This window comes from Genypterus blacodes, unplaced genomic scaffold (assembly GCF_046128005.1).
Source record: "Genypterus blacodes isolate CSIRO-AG114 ecotype Tasmania unplaced genomic scaffold, CSIRO-AGI_Gbla_v1 ptg000058l_1, whole genome shotgun sequence".
In the NCBI taxonomy this organism is placed as follows: domain Eukaryota; kingdom Metazoa; phylum Chordata; class Actinopteri; order Ophidiiformes; family Ophidiidae; genus Genypterus; species Genypterus blacodes.
Genome location: NW_027466870.1, coordinates 4,867,501 through 4,887,100, shown reverse-complemented (window position 1 = coordinate 4,887,100; position 19,600 = coordinate 4,867,501). Strand labels below are relative to the sequence as shown.

General features: G+C 45.6%; 3 protein-coding genes across 3 annotated transcripts in view; 2 read left to right on the top strand and 1 right to left on the bottom strand.

Moving 5' to 3' along the window:
• Positions 1-839: 839 nt before the first annotated feature.
• Positions 840-13,949, bottom strand: ccdc50a (coiled-coil domain containing 50a). Its single transcript, XM_076153017.1, has 12 exons — positions 13,669-13,949; positions 11,486-11,548; positions 8,822-8,951; positions 7,408-7,498; positions 6,975-7,077; positions 4,353-5,258; positions 3,753-3,907; positions 3,348-3,392; positions 3,049-3,222; positions 2,872-2,954; positions 2,654-2,769; positions 840-2,462 (listed from the first exon to the last, which is right to left on the bottom strand). The coding sequence occupies exons 1-12, from the start codon at positions 13,721-13,723 to the stop codon at positions 2,443-2,445; spliced, it is 1,941 nt and encodes a 646-aa protein (XP_076009132.1). The 5' UTR covers positions 13,724-13,949; the 3' UTR covers positions 840-2,442.
• Positions 13,950-15,878: 1,929 nt separating this feature from the next.
• Positions 15,879-16,951, top strand: uts2d (urotensin 2 domain containing). The gene is made up of 5 exons (XM_076152846.1): positions 15,879-16,038; positions 16,136-16,240; positions 16,328-16,365; positions 16,675-16,765; positions 16,862-16,951. Exons 1-5 carry the CDS (start codon positions 15,948-15,950, stop codon positions 16,885-16,887), a joined length of 351 nt encoding a protein of 116 aa, XP_076008961.1. The 5' UTR covers positions 15,879-15,947; the 3' UTR covers positions 16,888-16,951.
• Positions 16,952-18,635: 1,684 nt separating this feature from the next.
• LOC143002775 (uncharacterized) overlaps positions 18,636-19,600 on the top strand; it is a 16,329-nt gene continuing 15,364 nt past the window's right edge. The window contains exons 1-2 of the mRNA XM_076153119.1: positions 18,636-18,667; positions 18,849-19,600. The exon at positions 18,849-19,600 is cut by the window's right edge and continues 1,037 nt beyond it. Of these exons, the coding sequence (XP_076009234.1) occupies positions 18,649-18,667; positions 18,849-19,600 (771 nt within the window). The 5' untranslated portion in view covers positions 18,636-18,648. The remainder of the gene's footprint in view (positions 18,668-18,848) is intronic.

Sequence of the window (19,600 nt, the reverse complement as noted above, 5' to 3'; positions counted from 1 at the left end):
AGATAGTTGTATTGTATTGGTTTTTTGGCTTCTGACACTGCATTGTCCTGATTGTAGTTAAATGACATCATGGTTGATTGGTGTAACATGCACAGGTTGAAGGCTGAATCTTTCTGTTTGTGTGTGAATAAACGTCACGTTTCAAGAAGCTGATGTCATCTTTGCTTTCATGATATAGTTTATTACATTTTGAGATGCTAAAGAGATAAGCAACATGTTTATTCATTTTACTTAAAAAAGTCTCTTACAGTAAGTACCAACACATGTGTGTCCATTCATGATTGGTAGATTGCATACAAGCCCTGGATCAAAAGGAAATTAGAAAAAAACTTGACACTTGTTTTTTCATGTGGACGGCACTCAGATCCACAGTACTGGCACTCGACATCCACGACCTCACACACACACACAGGCAGACACACGCAGGCAGACACACACACAGGCAAACACACATCCTGATCCCATCGATGTTGTGCCTTTTCCTTCAATTGCCTTAAATGTCCACAAGGGGGTGCCCTCATCAAAGAATAAATTAGGAATGCCACCTTGCTGGGTGTGGCGGCTCTGCTACGGCCGGAAAGACTTCAATCTAACATCTCCCCCCCTTTTCAAGTTCAACGTGAAAAATTAAATACATATATGGCACAAATTCCCTCTCTGTCAACAAGCAGCACATATAGATGTGACAACACCTGACACAAATACACCTGCAACGCTTCAGAAACACACACATCTCACACTCCTGTCGGATATTACCATTAAATATAAAGAAAAAAAACTTCTGGGAGTCAGAATTCTGGAGATTGCGTCATAATAAGAGTGAATCATTTGGCCACAAATCAAAAGTTAAGTGTGCTCACTCTGGTCACTGTGATTCAGTATAAACAGATATTAGAGAACATTGCTCACTAAACTTTGGCCTTTTGAGCAGAAAACTAATCGTCCCGTTATTTCCCAGCTAATCCTGATAACTGTCCCAGTTTCTACACACATCACATCCATTTTCTATTGTGGGAATGTTTGCTTTTACTGCGGGCAGGAAGTGACGGCTCCCTTTGAGAGAGACGTAAAACGGAACGGGACTGAAAGAAGAAGAGGGGAGCAGCAGCAGCAAAGCTCGGGGAACAAACTCAGGAAAGAAATCTCACAAAATGTCCTAGAAAATTAAAAAAACTCTCCCACTTTAACAAGTACGACCCGGGGATACTGGGAATCTACTATCTTCCAAATGGGGAAAGAAAGATTTGGTTGCACAAATTAAAAAAAAAAGTTATTTACACTTAAATAAATCAACAAGAGCAAATATTCAATAATATACGGTCTGTGCCTTTAGCACAAGCATGTCAACGTTTGACACAGACGAGAGAGGGGGAGAGAGAGAGAGAGCGAGAGAGATGTACGTACATGCATTCCATTGTGGTGCTGCATCTGTGTGAGCTCAGCACGGTGGGCAGATAAGCTGATATGAAATACTGGCAGAAGAGTGAGAGTGGACAGCAGTGATCTTAGCGAGAGCGACGAGACGGTTGTTGGCTTTTTCGTGGCTTTAGCCCTTTCCGACCACGCAGCAGGAGCCAGACGTGAAATGCATGTACACACACACACACACACACACACACACACACACACACACACACCTGTACACTTTCAGTAAGCATGCACATAGAAACAGTGAGTCATACAAATAAATGCACAATTAGCCGTTTGCGTTCATTGCAGGGGGGCGACGGAGGGGTTAAAAAGTGCCCCATCACGAGCAGGGAACAGTTGCAGCCAGTTCAAAGGTCAACAGATCATCACAAAGCTCCAGCTCCTGTGGGCTGGAAAAGACCGGTAAACATGGAACAACCAGCATCTTGATAAAAGGCTAATTGTGTTTTGTTTTTACACGAACACGGCAACAGAAACACATCGCTCAACAGTCATCGGCTGCGTGGCACATGGACGGGGGAAGGGGGGCACGGGGGGGCCGCGACCCACGAGGCGCACAGACCCCGCCCAGGAGTGGTGGAGGATTTGGGACGTGGAGGTTTGGACCGGCAGAGGCTCATCGGCACATGATGACCACAGCCAACCCCGACCCAGTTCCTCTACTTCAAACAGCTATGAATCATGGGAGTTTATGTCACAAGGCCGCTTTTTTGGCTTTTCTTGGTACTGAGTCAGTTAAAAAGAACAACGGCATTTTCCAATTTCCAAATAATAATAATAATAATAATAATAAATGTAAAGATGAGTGTGGTTCCAGCACTCGCCCACGCCCTCACATCTCCACTCTGGGCCGACTGTGGAGGCGTTCAAAGATCCCTGCGTCAAACTCGTCAGATTGTCCAAGAATTTGGTCAACAGAGTGTGAATGGATGAAGAAAAAAAACAAAAAAGAGACGAAGAAGAAAAAGAACGGAGAACCGACGGCGTGTTTGCAGGGAGGAGGAGCCTGAGTCACCGCTTGTAATACGCCCCTGAAAGAGAAGAGAAGGCCATCAGACGCTTTGACACCAAGATTAACCTGAAAGTGCAAAATCCACAAACCGGCAAATGCGTTAGTGACAATCGGTGGCAACGTTCCGGTTCACACACCGCCGGTACGGTCCTTGAAGGTGGCGTGGGTGCGGTGTGGTGTCTGACTAAAGTGCTGGTGCCGTGCTCGTACCTTTGTACACAGCCTCGGGTCTGGCGGGGGCGCGCTGGGCCATGTGGCTGTCCGGGTAAACGTAACCGGAGCTGGAGTTCACGTTCTCGTAGTCGTGAGAGCGAGGCTGAGGAGGCCTGAGAAAGAGAGAGGGGGTGGGGAGAGAGTGTGATACTTGAGTGAGTGTTGTCAGGAGGTCATTCGGTCATGGGCGTGTGTGGGAGTGGCTCCTGTCCTACCTGGTGGGCTTGTTGTGGTTCCTCTGCCTGTGGTGCTCGTTCTCCTCTCGTGTTCTGGGCCGGACCACTTCTTCTGGATTGGCCTAAAAAGGGCGAGCAACATGAAAACGGGATGTCTCGTTTAATTCAAGTCAAAATAATGAGAAATGTAAATGCCTGCGGCGGTGGAGGACTCACCCTGTAGTCTCCCTCGTGGTGTCTCCTCTCCACGGCCATCCTCTCCATCGCCTGCCTCTCCCTGTCCCTCTCCTTGTCCCGCTCCCTCTCTTTCTCCCGCTCCCTGTCTTTCTCCCGGTCTCGGTTCTTCCTGTACTCCTTCTTCTCTTGCTCCATCAGCAGCCGGGCGATTTCCTGACCAGGGAGAACATCGTGACCGATTCAAACAGATGCGTGGCTCTACTTTCTTCCCCAGATGACATCATGCGTACAGGAAGAGATCATGTATGTGAAATGCAGAACTTTCCAGACTGACTCACCTCATCCTGAGCCACTTGAGCAGCACGATTATTCACCTTACTCGCCTGAAATAAAAACAAAACTATCAGTCACATCTCGTCTGTTCCAGCATTGAACCATGAGATCAGGAATGACTGAAATTCAGAACTTTCCAGATCCATTTCCTGCCTGTAAGCTGCATCGTCACAGTGTTATATACTGTCACAGCAGATTATAGAGACACATTAACAGCTGGCTAAGCCTTAACACACACACACACACACACACACACACACACACACACACACACACACACACACACACACACACACACACACACACACACACACACACACACACACACACACACACACACACACACACACACACACACACACACACACACACACACACACACACACACGTAATAAAGAGTTTCACATCACCTCTCTCACTTTGACCTCCTCCTCTTGCAGTTTCCTGGCCACCTCCATGTCCTTGAACTCCTGCTGGCGGACGTCCAGCCTGGCGATCCCCTTGGTGGCCTCGTTCAGTCCGAACTCTGAGACCACGGCTCCGCTCCCTCGGTGCACGACTCGACCTGGAGAGGGCACAGTGATGTTAGGAGGCGAGGGGTCGACTTCTGAAGGTTCAGCGTGTCTCAGCTGATTCTCATTACAGATTCAGATGATGTGACAGCTGACGGACAGGACGGCTAAAGGCTGTGATTAAGGGGAAGTTCAATGCAACTACGAGGCAAAGGTACCGTAAGCAAAAGGTTGAGCCCTCAGCACCGCACAACAACACAACACAAACCTGCTCAGAGCATCAGGACACAAATCATCATCATCATCATCATCACCATCATTGGAAATTACAGTGAAATCAGGAGAGGAGCGAAGGTGAAGAAGAGAGAGAGAGATGAGTGTTGATTAGTGAGTGTGATGTTAGATCAACCCGCCACCTGAAGCATTTACAGATCAGCCACAGCGTCAGAGCCAAAGCCCCCACACACACCCGGGTACATCACACGCTCAGGGCGGTACCTGTCGCTTCGGCGGGGTGAGTGTGACAGCGTTCCCGGCCGGGACCCTCAGCGTCCCAGCGCTCCCTGGACGCCCCTCTCCCTTCAGTGCTCCTGTGCTCCTCCTCAAACACGTCCTCCGGGCCGGAGAGGACGCGCTGCCGTCCCCTGGCCCTCCTCTCCCTCTCGCCGTGATCCTCCTCTCCCTCCCAGGAGGCCCTGTCCTCCCTGAGCCGGTCCGTGCTGTGGCCCCTGCTGTGCTCGGTGAAGTCCTCGTCCAGGACCCTGTCTCTGCTCCGGGTTCTCATCCGTTGTCTGTCTTTGTCTTTTTGTCTCTGCTTGTCTGCTCTGTATCTGTCCCCGCTCAGTGCTCTGTCCCCGTCTCTTCCTCCTGCCCTCCGAGGGTCCCGCTCCCGCTCCCTCCTTTGGTCTTTTCCTGCATTCCTCTCCCATTCCAGGTTCCTGCCTCTCTCTCGGTCCCGCTGCCTGTCTCTCTCTCTGTCCCAGGCCTTGTCTCTCTCTTTGGGGCTTTGTGGTGGAGGTGTTCCGACAGGTCTATCCCTCCTCCTGGCCGCCTTCTCTGTGTCCTCCCACCTTGGCCCCTTGGCTCTGCCGCTCTCTACAGGGTCATAATCTGGGTACCTGTCCCCATGCTTGCCTCTGGGTGGCAGCAGATGCTCTGGGTATGGATCCTCATGCCTGCTACGCCCGCCCTCGGTCCCTAGGGAGTGCTCAGGGGATCTGGAATGGCTGCTGTGTGCTGCTGCTGCTGCTGCTGGGTCCTGTCTGGGGTGCCTGCTCCTCTTGGCCTCTGCTGAGCTGGGATCAGGGGAGTAATCTCGGTGCGAGCTGCCTGGAGCATACGGGTCGTACAGGGGACCAGAGCCATAATGACTGCGTTTGTCCAAGTCCAGCGGCTTTCTTGCAGCTGAACCGGCAGATGAGGGAGAGACGGGAGGAAGAGGAGGAGGAGGGTGGCATGGAGGGAATGATGATGATGATGATGGTTGGTGAGAGCGTGAAGACGGGAACAATAACAACACAGACAGGAGTGAGATGAGCTAAGACGGTTAGTAAACGTAGAGTTAGTCTCAGCACCTGGAGGACGGTGATGTTAGAGGACAGAGACGACATCATGCTGCAGATAAAGGTGAGAGCGAGCTGCACCCAGACTGAACACCAGTGAACAACAAGTTAATGAGGTCAGTGGAGTTCTGTGGGCTGTGACTCAAACTTGGCCACAGAACATAAAGTAGGAGAGAGATAAACAATCTTTGATGTCTGATGTGAGGAGAGAAAGATCTGAATGAGGGCAGCTGAGTGGGAGAGCTCACGAGGAGGCAGCGATGAAGGTGAGCAACGCTGTGAGCGCAGTCGCCTCAGAGGAATGCAGCTTATCTAACGGCTGCAACCGCCAGTCAACATCCCTGTTGACTTTCAAAGTTTGGAAAAAAGAGGCGAGTGCAAAACACGGCTAACCTGTGCCTGCTCAAAGGCACTGAGACAGAGTCAGTCACTCTCTCTCTCTCGCCCTCCCTCACTCTCACGCTCTCCCTCTCCTGTTTATAAACTCCTCTTCTTCAGTTGCTTATCTGCCAAGTGGAAACAGTTTCTGCTCCTACATTTGTTTCAGTGCAGCTGCGATCGTCTGGATTAAGACACAACAAGAAGCTGCTCACTTCCTGTGACAGGAAGACAAAGCACGAGCAACAGCTAGACAATATTATGTGTGTGTGTGTGTGTAAGTGATTAAAAAAACACTGTGATGAACAATATCACTTTAAAAATAGCCTGGAGTCAAAACAATAAGGGCTCAAAAGAGGCTCATTTGTCCGTCTGGTGACAAGCACAGCTGCAAACATCTGTCTGCCTGGCTGCTGTGATGTCATCCTCTCACGGCATCGGGTGACGAATCAATACAGTAAGCTTATCTGGCCATCTAAGGTGGCGTAACGTGCTAAAGGTACACAGCACACACAAAGTGTGGCGGGCAGTGTCACATTTACTCCAGCACAAAGACGAGGAGAGCAAAGTGGCAGAGTCAGCAAATGATGAACATGTGGCTTCATCCTGATCCCTGCAGTGGGGACGAGTTTAGAAAGAGGCAGAGGCAGACAGTCCCAACAGGACGGGGACGCCAACGGCTAGACGCTCTCTTAGTCCTGTCAACCATGTGTAGTACACACACACACACGTCAAAGTCAGCCTACATGATGACTGCTCTCATCTGTCTGCCTGAGCTCAGAAACCATCAAGGGGTTAAAACAGCAGCACCCTGCCAGTAAAAGTACAATTTGCATCTCTAGTATATTTGCGTATTACCGGGAAAATGAGGCATCGCAAAACTTCTGGTTTCTCTACAGAGACCGATACGGAAACATCTGCATGGAGAGAATCCTAATATGACTGACTGTCACGGAGATCTGCATTTCTGCCAACATGTGAGCCAAACTTCATGATCAACTACTTTTAAATACAGTCCTAAGTCTTAAACCTTAAGACAGCGACGACCTTCAGCTCTGAACCTTATCACAGTCAAACCAGGGAGTGTTTCTTCCTCTCACACATGAAGTGATATCCACTTTACAAATATACACCTACGCACAAACAAAGCACAAAATAAGCCAATGATGCTCTTCCCCACCTCCATGGTCCTCAAAGTACTCCTCCTCCAGGTTTGCCTCCACCTGCTTCTGCCTCCTTCTCTCCTCCTTCATCTCCTTCTCTTGCAGCTTACGGGCGATGGCCTAGAAACAAACAGGGGCAGAGTAACGCAGTCGTCCCTCACAACACGGGGAAAGCTCCTCCTTTGACCAATTTTAAATATGGGAGCCTGAGGGGCGTCAAATGAGAAATGGGTGAAGGAAGAAATCACATAAAAGAGTGTAATTAGTGCAATAAAACAACACTTCTAATGACTGTGAGATACTGAGAACACAACAAGGGTGAGTAACAGACAAGGGGACAAACCAGTCCAATGAGCCATATATATAGATACTGGGAGTCATCACTGGGTGGATGAAGGGAACACTATGCTTCAATGGTCTGAGACGTCTTGATGTGCGAGAGTTCCTTACCGCATCCTTCTCTTCCTGCTGCAGCTGTCGCTCCGCCTGTCGGACCAGTTCCTCCTGAATCTCTTGGGCGATCTCATTGTCTTGTTGCTCACTGAGATGTGCGCATATTCACGATTCCATGTGTGCCCATGAATACATGCGGGGGGAGAACAAAGTATTAATTACACGTGTGAAACTTTACAGGCTCAGAGTTGAAGTCTAGGCTTGTTGCTGAAATTCTGGAAATCTGGAAAACAGTGCTGCATTTTATGAATCATATTTTTGATTTATTTTTCAATGTTTGTATTCATAGTCACCTAATTTGTATCTCCCAAAACAGGAGGTGCTATACTTGTATTACCTAACAGGAATGCTCAGCAGTGTGTGCAGGCTGTGCCTTAAGTTCAACGTGTGTGTGTGTGTGTGTGTGTGTGTGTGTGTGTGTGTGTGTGTGTGTGTGTGTGTGTGTGTGTGTGTGTGTGTGTGTGTGTGTGTGTGTGTGTGTGTGTGTGTGTGTGTGTGTGTGTGTGTGTGTGTGTGTGTGTGTGTGTGTGTGTGTGTGTGTCATAAGAGACAGCACAAGCACTTCAGGCAGGAGCGCTTACATCACACTGGCTCCCTTACATCTTTGAGCAATGTGATTTTGACTGCACCATGTGCCTGGAGGGCTGATCCACGTAGATGAAGTCGGCGTTTGTCTTTGTGTAGGCAAGCATGAAAGCGTGAAGCTTTAATTAGATGAATAACATGAGATCCATTATGTTTGTGCCCCACCTGCTTTAGACTGGGACACCTGACAGTACACAAGGACCTGAGAGCTGGGAGGTGTTAAGATGGAAGCACCTCAGCTTCCATCACTGGGGGCTATGGCAGAGTTAATGCTACATTTCTCTTAGACAGAGAGAGAGCAAGCTGGTGAGAGAGAGAGAGAGAGAGAACGAGAGAGAGAGAGAGGGGGCATGGTGGCATTGGTAATGGTGGTGTGAGCTCTCAGCATCCTTGGCAGATGATCTGGCCACTCCCTTGGCCATGCTACACTGCAAATGGGACACACCCCTTTGTGTGTGTGTGTGTGTGTGTGTGTGTGTGTGTGTGTGTGTGTGTGTGTGTGTGTGTGTGTGTGTGTGTGTGTGTGTGTGTGTGTGTGTGTGTGTGTGTGTGTGTGTGTGTGGCGCAGCACTATTTATTTTCAAAGCAGAGGTAAGGACCTTCACCCTAAGTGCCTGCGTCCACTGAATGTAACAGGATGCTGCACTCAAGCTAAAAGGCAACAGAAGCTCACAGTCCTATTTTATTACAAATACAAATAGATAATGTTGTGAGGAGTCTGCAGCTACAGCAGGTTTCACAAATGCGTATCAATTTACACTTTGATATTGACAGTAAATGTGTGTGTGTGAGAGAGAGAGAGAGAGAGAGTGAGTGAGAGACCCACATGTCCCGATGCTGCCTGTGACTCTGAGCTTTGGCTCTCTCGTCCTCCTCCTCCTGCAGCTTCTTGGCCACTTGCAGGTCCTGCTGCACCAGGCGGCTCTTGTGGACGTTGGACGCCAAGTGGCTCTCGACTGCAGACACAAACACAACAGCGTCACTCTTACAAACCGCGTACACACAAAGTGAGGAAAGTCAGCCCGTCCAGACTCCCTCTGCTGCTGGGGGAGCGGGTGACTGAGCCGTGTATTTACAGATCCACACTTTAATGTTGCTCTTCCTGTGAGGAGCAGTCAGGTTGTTTAGGTGACCGGTGGAAAGTAAGATAAACCTACAGGCCGCAGATGCCTCGGTCTCTGCAGATGAGTCAGTGAGAGATGAATGTTCCCAGCTGAGTTGCCATTCCAAGGTTGTGTGATGGCACGTGCACGCCAACAACAGATGATCAATCTTGTTTGCTGACGCACTACGAGCACTTGGTAAGCAAGCAAAGCATCAGTCACCGGCTCGCCTCCGCTTCACCTGCCGATCGATCTGTTGCCAGCTTTCGTGTGAAATGGCCCCAAATCACATCGGGCAATTTACGCCGGAGAGGCTCCATAAAGTTCCAGCGCTGCGACTGGAGGGACGGAGTGAGGAAGCTGTGAGTCACAGCTGTGGCAAATTGATAAAAAGTCAAAGGACTGCCATCGATCCCCCCCTTCCTCTTTGTTGATGAAGCTGATCAATCGTTTAAGTTTATGACACCGTAGGAAAAATCTCAGAGGGCATAACATGACGTCAAAAGCCCGAGATACGAAAGCAATCGTTCACCCACTTCAACAGGAAACTGATTAATCTCTCAAGGGAGCAAAACACAAGATAGGACATTGTGACATTGTTGATTTGTCGACAAAGTCAACCTTGGATTTTGAATGGAAATAGCAGCCAACCATTCCTGTAAGCTTGAACCAAATGCACTTGAAGGCCTCTTTAGAGATGCCATCTGTTGAAGCGACCGTCTAAATCAACCAGTATCGTCCATCGTGACCTTCAGGGTCAAAGGGGAAGCGAACATCTTGCCAGCTCAAACCGGTTAAGTGTGCAAAGGGAGAGAGGGGCTTTGTCATTGATCAGTGTGGCCTTAAAAGGGTTAAGGATGGCACAAGGCCTGGATAACTAATTTATGCCTGATAGAAACGGACTAATCTGCACTTAGGCGGTGGCTGGGCGACATCTGGACATCTTTCTTAAAGCGGTGTGTAGCATAATACAGTCGCATCAGAAATACAATTAAAAAATTAAATTGACAAATGCTCTTAAGTGGTTATGATACTGATAATGTCCAGACTGGAGATGAATCCTTTCCTCTGTGTTACCAAAGACAGTGTGTATTAATCCAGGACCCAGTCAGCTGCCTCTCTGGGTTATTTCCATGTGAATGAGCGCAGGTGAGGGATGAGAGACGCGGCTCGTTGGCCCTCAGCCATCTGGGGATCACATCAATGTGTGTGTGATGAAAGGTTGTCACTTTGTCAACCAGACGTTCTTAGGGAGCGCTTCTACTAAAAAGGCATTACAGCAAATGAGGCTTTTTAATCTGATCGACACAACAACAATAAGAGGATTTAAACAATTACTCCACCTACTGCAGACACATGGGAGCATAGAGGAGCTTTCTGCAGGGCGTCTCTACAGAAGCCTTTTCAATCATGTGAAAAAGATAAAGACAGGGATAATTACACACACATATGAGCTCACACTAATCTAGCATGGCATGCAGACGCACACACACACACACACCTAAAGAGAAACAGACACAACAGAGAGTATGGAAAGTATGTGCACTTTCCCAAGGCGTGCAAACAGAGCGCTCCCTCACAGGCCTCATGCAAAGGAACCTCACAGCGCCGAACTCTACAGTTTGTCTTCACTTTCATACAGAAAATGGCCGTCTGTCTGCACGCGCGCATTTATGTCGACCGCCCCGGCCACGCCTCGATTCAGCGTTGTCGCGGCACCCTGCGCCGTTCACATAAATGACATTGAGGGTGCAGAGGAGTTTATCTGCTCTTCATCAGCGCGTTACCACCGACGCTGCAGTTACAGCTGAACACAAACTGGAGCTCCTGCACAGAAGCTTTGCACTCGTCATCTCTGCTGCACGCCGCCGACGCCGCCGCGCTTTGAAAACACCTCGGCTTGTTCTTCTTGCAAAGTAAGCAGAAGTGTCTGAGGAATGCAGCAGAGCAGCTTGTGGAAAATAACCTATGATCAAGCTACGGTCTGACAACAGAGACGAGAATGCAACTACGGCAACAAGGACTTCACTCTTTAAACCGGCTGAATTAAACTTATCTGTATGAACTGTATACATTTTTGTTGTTGTTGATTGAGATTTGATGTACTGCAAAAAATAACAACATGTCCTTAAACTCCTGGATCCATAAAATCTGTTCATTTATTTTTGTTTTTTTTTAACCCATTATATCTGATGCATGTCTTAGCTCAGTAATGACAGGAAGCTGAAGACGATGGCTGAATCCGTATAATGGAAACCGGCGCACTGAAGCAGAAAATGAGGAAGTATGTGTCTCCTGGTTGACTACTTTCTCATTACACATCATATCTGAGGGTGAGGAGGAACTGAGAGGACAAATCATAAAGCTTAAAGCGTCGTCTTTCTTACTTTCTTGTTCCTGGAGGTTGTAGGCCAGGCAGTGATCCTCCAGCACCGCAAAGTCTCTGCACACTGAGGGAGAGAGAAGCACAAAAAGGCCCAGATGAAATATGAAACCAGGCTTTATGATCGCCACATGAAAATCAGGTGTAGCTATCAGGTTCAGATGCTTTTTGTTGAGCCAAACTCAGAGATAATAAATGATCCTGGCCTGAGACGGTTAACATGTTTGTGATTCTTAAAACAATGTAGGTCAGACTGATGTGTGACATGTTTGTGTGGCGACGACTTCAGGCAGTGAAGCCGCTGAGAGGGTGAAATAGCGAGTTCTATACTTCCTGTCTGCGTATCGACACGAGATCATCAGCTTTCTGAGAGGATGGACAAAACGCCTGTGACACTAAGTGGGACCATCTGGTGGGAAGTGAAACTGTGGGTCAGTAAACCACCATGCAGACGGATGTTGTAGGTGGAAGAAGCGTGGTGGTGCATTACCAACACCCTGAGAACTTGTGAGTTAGCGGGACAGGCAATATGATCACAACTCCAACGTGCTTCAGTTCATTCTGTACTCGGCAAAACCTAAGTATGCATCTACACAATAAGATTCACATTTACAAGTAGCCGTGCATCAATCTTCTCTATGAACACTTTTGAATGTCACTTGTTTCCCCTCTATCAACTCTTTCTGGATCGCGCTGAGGACTCATTTGAATCTTCCTTGCTTGCTTTTGTGATGTTGTATTCACTCTCCCTCCAAGCTTTCAGCTAAGCAGCCTATTGATACCGCAAAACCCTCAGTGTGCCTCACTCACAGCCCATAATCCACTCACATACAAGAAGCTGCATCACGTTACAACTGGGCACGCTGTGTTTGTGTGAATCAGAGATAACTCAATATCATTTATAAGAATAAAGAAACACAGAATCCTAGTGAAAGCAGTCTGGCTGTTGCAGATGTGTGATGTCTGAGTAAATGAAGGTCAGAACTACACAAAGACCCACCGCTTTGGACCACAATGGAATATGATTAACACTCACTATGTGTCAACCACGCACTTTAACTACTCTGTCAGACATTGGCTCTGGTCTCGGCTGCTATATGTATTCAAGCAGCAGAGTGTGACTGACAGTTTCTTCTCTGTTTTGTAGAATCAAAGCATGACGAAAAGCAAGACTGAAGATTCTCAGCCAGACAAATATGTGACAACAAATATGCCTCAAGTTCTTGGGCTGGAAACTTAAAATAAACCTACACTCAAGCTGCACACCATAAACAAGAACAGAACGAGGTAAATAAACAAACAAAGGTGTGGAATCTGCTGCCAACACACTGAATGACTGCTGTTCTTCCAGGGCAACCTGCAGCCTGAGTTCACTGTCCTATTCACTGTGTGTTTGAGGTCAAAACTTTTCCAGCAGCGTCTTCAGACCTCTGTGCAGACGAGCCGAGCTGCTGAGAGGCCTGATCCCTCGTGTCGCCGTCTGTCTGACCAGAATAACAAGCATCCCTACCGAGCAGCTGCCTCACACTCACAGGATGAGCACAGCACAGCACAGCACCCCATCCAAAATCTGTCTCTAGACGTGACAAAACCCCACATTCCTACCTGCTTTGCTGAATAATGGAGGAAATTACATTCTTGTTTGAAATTTAACGTGGTTAGACATTATTATATGACGATGAAGAGGCTTAATATTCACTATTAGGTACTTTTCGTTCATAAATTTGTGGCGAAAACTGTTCAAAACTCAAAACATTTGGAACACTGACTTCTCTATCAATGCATGAAAGCGCACAGGTGTAGCGACTAAATGCGTGTCCCTGTCAACACGGTCCCCTTAACGCACGAGCCGTTGCCTTGGACACAAAACAGTGAGTAAAATAGAAGATTGAACGTTGTGTGCGCGTGTCAACATAATGTTTCTCTTTATAACGTCATAGCGCCAAAGCTGGGACACATTCTTGACCGGGAAACACAATCTGCCGTGACACCTGTACCTCTGCTAGCTACCTGAATCCAGCTGACTGTGTTGTTAGCTAGTATCCGCTAGCAAGCACAGCTAACAATCACAACAATGGTGTATGAAAAGATTAAATATATGAACATAATAAATGTTAGCTGGTTATGAGTGATACTAAACAGTCATCTCGCTTCATATTTAGCCGGCAAAGACAATATGGACGTTACCCTCTTTCACTCCAGGTAGTTTTTTCTTGTCGATGCTAATGTTACATTCAGCCATGTTGTCAGCGGTTATATGTCAAAGAGGCAGCGTTGACGTTGAGTTAAACGCGCGTGCTTGTCCCGAAGGTTAACCAGTAACTGATTGATCTCTTTACTCATAAAGCCGATTGATGGTTCAGCTGCTGGACGAGCTGTTTGATTAGTTTCACCAGCAGCGGCGGCACAGGGACGAGAGAGCTGGAGAAGCCGGAGAGGAGCTAACAGAGGGTGTGTGTGTGTGAGTGCGTGAGGGAGGGAGGGACCGGGGGAGGGACACACACACACATGCACACGCGCGCACACACGCGCGCACACACACACACACACACACACACACACACACACACACACACACACACGTGACGTTCATATTCAAATTGAATAAGACAGATATGTGTGTGGATATGTATATGAATATTAAATTACATATCGTACATACACGCACGCACGCACGCACAAACACACACACACACACACACACACACACACACACACACACACACACACAGCAACATACGTATCCTGTGCAACAACAACGGTCTAAAGTGGTCAGGTGTTCACATCACTAACATTGATGTCATTTTGTGTTGTTATGTTGATGTCATTATGGTGAAGTCTCTCCCAGACTTTATTATGACAGTGAGTTGCAATTTGTGATGATTTTACGCTAACCGCCTTTCAGTGCTTTAAGTACATAAGTAATAGTAGTTATTTAGAATTTTGACGCAGCTCTGTTCGCAGATTGCGCAAAACCAGCTGAGGTGGACCTCTGCAGTCCACATTGACCATGATGATGATGATGACCATGAGAATGATGAAGGGACTGACTCGGACAGAAGGACAAAAGACTGTTAATACACTCTGTTTATTAATCGGATTGTATACTTTTCTAGGACAGAGCGTCTCTCTCGTCTCTCTCTCTCTCTCTCTCTCTCTCTCTCTCTCTCTCTCTCTCTCGCACACACTCATCTATGTGATAGCTTCCCCTAGTGTTCATCTTGTCTTCCTGCAAATGTTTCCCACAGCTACACCCAGTTTAATGGCCCACCTATAGTAGCCAATAAATGACGTCACTAGAAAACCCTAGATTGTATTGACAGTTATTACAAATTAACCAGAATTATTATTTACATTTTTTATCTATTGACGTCCTTAGGTCTACTGATTATGGTAATTTCAAAGTATTTCAATAGTTTGAAAAGGTTGTGATCTATTTTACAGAATTTCAAAAAAGAGAAACTGCCATCTGTTTATTAAAACACACTCAGTTATGTTTGATGTTGGCACAGCAGTTCTATTTGGTCCACAGGTGTTTCAGTGCCTAATCTAAGACATTTATGATTGTGAGTATTTTGTGTAGAATATGAGTAATTATGATATTACACTCCACATCCTCTTCTACAGGTGTCCCTTGGGTCTATTTCTTTATTGACAGTTTCTTCAGCAAGTCCTTGAGTTCTGTAAATTCAACAGCTGATTGGCAAAGTGATGGATTTGTTCGAAACTTGCATGCAAGAGACCCGATGACAAAGACCACCTGGACCAGGTCTGCACGGAAGCAAGGTGTGGAACTTTTACGAGACCCTCCACAGCCAAATTCAGTAGCCAGCAGCCATCTTATTTAATTTCCCTAAAATGCACAACAAGAAGCTTTTTGGTCTGGCAGAAGCACAAGTTGTGATTTTCTTGTTGCACAAAATAGACCTGAGTGACTGTATGGCAGCGCTCGGCCATCCTGATGAATGTGCCCTCATCTCCAAACCAGACCTGAAGCCAAGACTGAGGAGCTCATCTCAGCCTGTGCTGCACTTAAAGTCTGAATTCATTCACTTTATCTTTATTTCCCAGACAGACACACTCATGTGTACCTATTTAAAGAACCAATTAATGTAAAAGAAAAGGACAGACATGTGCCAAGAACATATGGTTTGTTGCAACAAATAGACTGATTGATCGCTGCTTTGCACTGTTTGATTTGCACATGTCAGAGTGATGTAGGGTTACTGGCCTCGCCTCTAACGTCATTTCATCACATTTCCGTCAGACGCTCCATAGCCCCCTTGAAAAGGTGGCCTATTGACGAAGTCCGTGGTGACTAGCTATTGATTTAGTGCGCCAGGGGCCCCTCCTACCCACACCAAAAAGCATATATATCCAGACGTAATGGACCTCAAGTCAGTACACTGCTCGGTTTGCCTGGTTCATAACGAAGCTTTGGTTTGGGACCATATTCTTTGAGTGTCATGGATAAGATTTCAGCTGTGAACTGCTGCTTGGGCTTGATACTGCTGCAGGGTGCTCTGAATGTGGAGGGAAGGAGCTTATTTAATCCTGGTAAGTGTGAACCGGGGACTCAGTTTGACTTGATATCGTGGTAATTGATGATATTTGTGTTATAAATCTGCATTTTGTTTTTGCATTGCTCATCCAGGACACCATGTGTTTAATCCCAAAGAAGACACAGATGACCAGAGCAAGATTCTAGCACTGTTACTTCACAAAAGCTTAGTTCCTATTGAAAGGGAGGATCCTCTAGGTGAGATATAAACAATACTAAAAGTAATGCAGATAATACAAGCATTTGTTTTTATAAAAATGATGACTGTTTTCCCTTTTCTGTTAGGTCTTGAGCTGGCTAATAAATTAACAGAGTTTGAGGAGGTAAGACATGTTTCTACACTAAAATATCATTTAAACACAATTCTTTGAAAATATGCAAATGAAAGATATCACTATTCTTTGTGGTGTGGCTTTTAGTGGTTAGGTTGTTTTAGTGTGAGCACATCTCATCTAATTTCCTTTCATTTTGTTCTATAATCTGAAGTCATTCTCAGCAAACAGGATGCAGCTATTTTTTCACATTGGAAACAAAGAAAAGAAGATGCAGCTATTTGAAAAGAATGATTAAATTAAACCCATTAAACTGCCTTGGTGGCTATTCTAATATTATTCTGATCTCTGCCTGCACAGCTGCAGGCTCTGAGGGAGAACCTGGAGCTGGAGAGGGAGATCACAGCCAATTTGGTCGAAGGCAAATCCATAAATCGGAAAAGAGGAGAACGTAAGATCAATCCTTCACTATCTCTGGATTTATCTATGTGATCCTCTGATGTCTCATAATTTAACATGTCAATCCTTCATCTCATTTTGTTTGCAGCGTGTTTCTGGAAGTACTGTGTGTGAGATTGGTGCAGGAGGAGGATGGCCACTATGAAATCAAGCTGCAAATCCCAAAATAGCCTTAAGACTTGACCATATATATATATTATGACTTCACTTTATTTGTTCCAGCAATATACAGTTGTACCATAAGACAATGTCACCTGTAGACCTTTAATGTCTTAATCTCTAATCCTCACCCTCTGTAATCTGTAAATAAACAACTACTCACTGGAAATACTTGAGGTTCAAATGTGACAACTGTACTTGACTATTAAAATTAAACAGCTTGAAAATATTTTACCAGGGACATTATTTTCCTACCGTTTGCGTTTATGTCGCTACCTTGTGGCTGAATCGGGTATTACGTGTTTTGTACCAATCAAACACAACTGTCATTGCTTTGAATAATGTACTATCTTTAATGTTCCAAAATGAATAAAAGGATGTCGTAAGTCATGACGGGCACTATCGAAATGGTTTCTTTCTTCTTCCTCTTTCTAAAAGCTGGACAATTAATTTGGATTTTGAAGTTTTTCCAGATCTTTTTAGGGGTTTGAGAAGGAGATAGTTCATAAAAACATACTTTCCACATTTCTCCACCTTTTTCGACTGACATAATAAAATAAAATTTGATTAAATTAAATTGTAAGATGAATTATTGTTACAAGAACTTGGATTCGGTTGCCTGGGGAGTTTGTCACAGTCTGGCTCAGAACAATGAAAGAGCTGCTGTAAAAGAATTCCGTGAATCATTCAGAGCCAACAGACACTGAAAATGTGACACAAAGCAAATATCAATAATGAAGATGACGCATGGGGTTTCCATCAGTGTGCTTGTCTAAGATACTTCACCACTAAATCAGTTTCTTAGCATTGCAAGGCAGCAAGATTTAGTAAAGATAAATAAAGATAAGTACAACTGGTGACCTTGCCCCATTACTATTGATAAGGTTTTCTGTAAGAACAAGTAGAACCACCCTGAGATTATTACAAATCTTTCAATTATAAAACAATTCTTCTGTATGTTTTTCACTAGTTTGTTTTAGTTCAAGGTCAACTTCATTTCATGATGAGACTCCATGGCTCAACTGACTATAAAGACGAGAAAGTAAAATAAAGATCACAGGAGTCACAAGATCAAACCAATCAGCAGTAGCTCAGTTGTTTTTGTACCAAATGCAAGATTTAGTTTCTTTTTGTCCTTAGATGACACAATGATTTGTAGATTATTTATCAGAATTTATGCACAGCCAAGATAATTCATCACTAACCTTTGGAAAACCCTTTGGCTCTCATGTCAACATAATCCTACTGTTTATGTGCTGGAATGTGGCAGTGAGTGAAAATCCTCCCTGCATTAAACATTATCACTGCCTGGTACGCAAACAGCTTTTAACATCTTTCTATTGAATATCATTCAAAACAATTACAAGCAATTTGGATGCGAACACAGTTTTTTTTCTTAAAATTGTTGAGGCTAAAAAAAGAATCCATGGGTCAAATATACAAATACTGCATATACTATTGTCTTTCTTTATGTGTTCATGTCATCTGCAAATACAGTTTGACATATTTGTCATTACAGCATCAGACAGGAAGACGCATAAGATCTGATAAAGGTATTATCTTATTGATTGCAGCCCCTAAAGTGGAGGTCAGGCAGTCACAAAGAGTCGCCCTGGCTGTCAAGATAAGTCCTTAGGAAATGAGGCAGCATCCTCTGTGTCACTCATATATTAGAATTAAAAGACACAATGTGATCAGAACACTCAAAGAACAACGATGGATTCTCTCTTGAGAGGTTTGTACAATATTGAGCTCTTTTACTTATTGGAACATAGAGAAAATGAAATGGTAGACTTTGTTAGAGCTATCTAACCATTTGAGGTCATTTCTTTAACACTATTAACATACTGTACACAGTTACTGATTGAAATGTATTAATCTTGTTAGCGTAATGCATATTTATTTCTTCTGGACAGGCACCTTGTGGCTGGTACTCTTCCCTTTCGTGCAGCCGCGCCTGGACTCACACACCTGTCCCCACAGCTGCATGTGCAGCTTGATCTATGTCAACTGTGTTGGTGAGAGCATCACAGATGTACCAGCCGAGTTGCCTTTCCAAACATCACTGCTGCAGCTCAATAGCACCAACATGAACGTCATCAATGAGCGAAGCCTGGAAAACCTGGAGTTCCTGACACGTTTCATCCTAATCTACAGTCATTTACACACTATTCATCCACAGGCTTTCCACATTGCTCCGCTGCTCTTATCTGTCAAACTGTCACATAATGATCTCTCCAGCCTTCCTGTTGGAGTGTTTAGTCCGATGACCGGTCTGCAGCAGCTCCATCTAGATGGGAACCAGTTGGAGGTCATTGCTCCAGATATGCTGCAAGGACTTGCCGGACTGCAGGAGCTAGATCTCAAAAGCAACAGACTCACTAATTTGACCGCAGATGTTTTTAATGGACTAACCAACCTCACTTTTCTGAACCTTGGTAACAACGCCATAAAAAAGCTTCCTCCTACAATTTTTGACTCCTTAACTCGTCTCCGTTTCCTCAACCTATATAAAAATGAACTGGAGGCGTTGGAAGCTGGGATATTTTATGGCCTTGTCAATCTTGAAGAGCTCAAAATCCACTACAATAAGATACCCAGCCTTCCACCTAAGGTGTTTTGGCCACTAAGGAACCTGAAGACACTCACCCTGTCCTCCAACCGGCTC

Bases quoted from the DNA above. Each gene is read 5' to 3' on its own strand.
- ccdc50a (XM_076153017.1), bottom strand. From the start codon at position 13,723: ATGGCTGAATGTAACATTAGCATCGACAAGAAAAAACTACCTGGAGTG. The intron at 11,549-13,668 runs GTAACGTCCATA...TCTCTCCCTCAG, and splicing joins ACTACCTGGAGTGAAAGAGG to TGTGCAGAGACTTTGCGGTG. The intron at 7,499-8,821 runs GTGGGTCTCTCA...CGCACATCTCAG, and splicing joins CACAGGCAGCATCGGGACAT to TGAGCAACAAGACAATGAGA.
- uts2d (XM_076152846.1), top strand. From the start codon at position 15,948: ATGGATAAGATTTCAGCTGTGAACTGCTGCTTGGGCTTGATACTGCTG. The intron at 16,039-16,135 runs GTAAGTGTGAAC...TTGCTCATCCAG, and splicing joins AAGGAGCTTATTTAATCCTG to GACACCATGTGTTTAATCCC. The intron at 16,366-16,674 runs GTAAGACATGTT...CTGCCTGCACAG, and splicing joins AATTAACAGAGTTTGAGGAG to CTGCAGGCTCTGAGGGAGAA.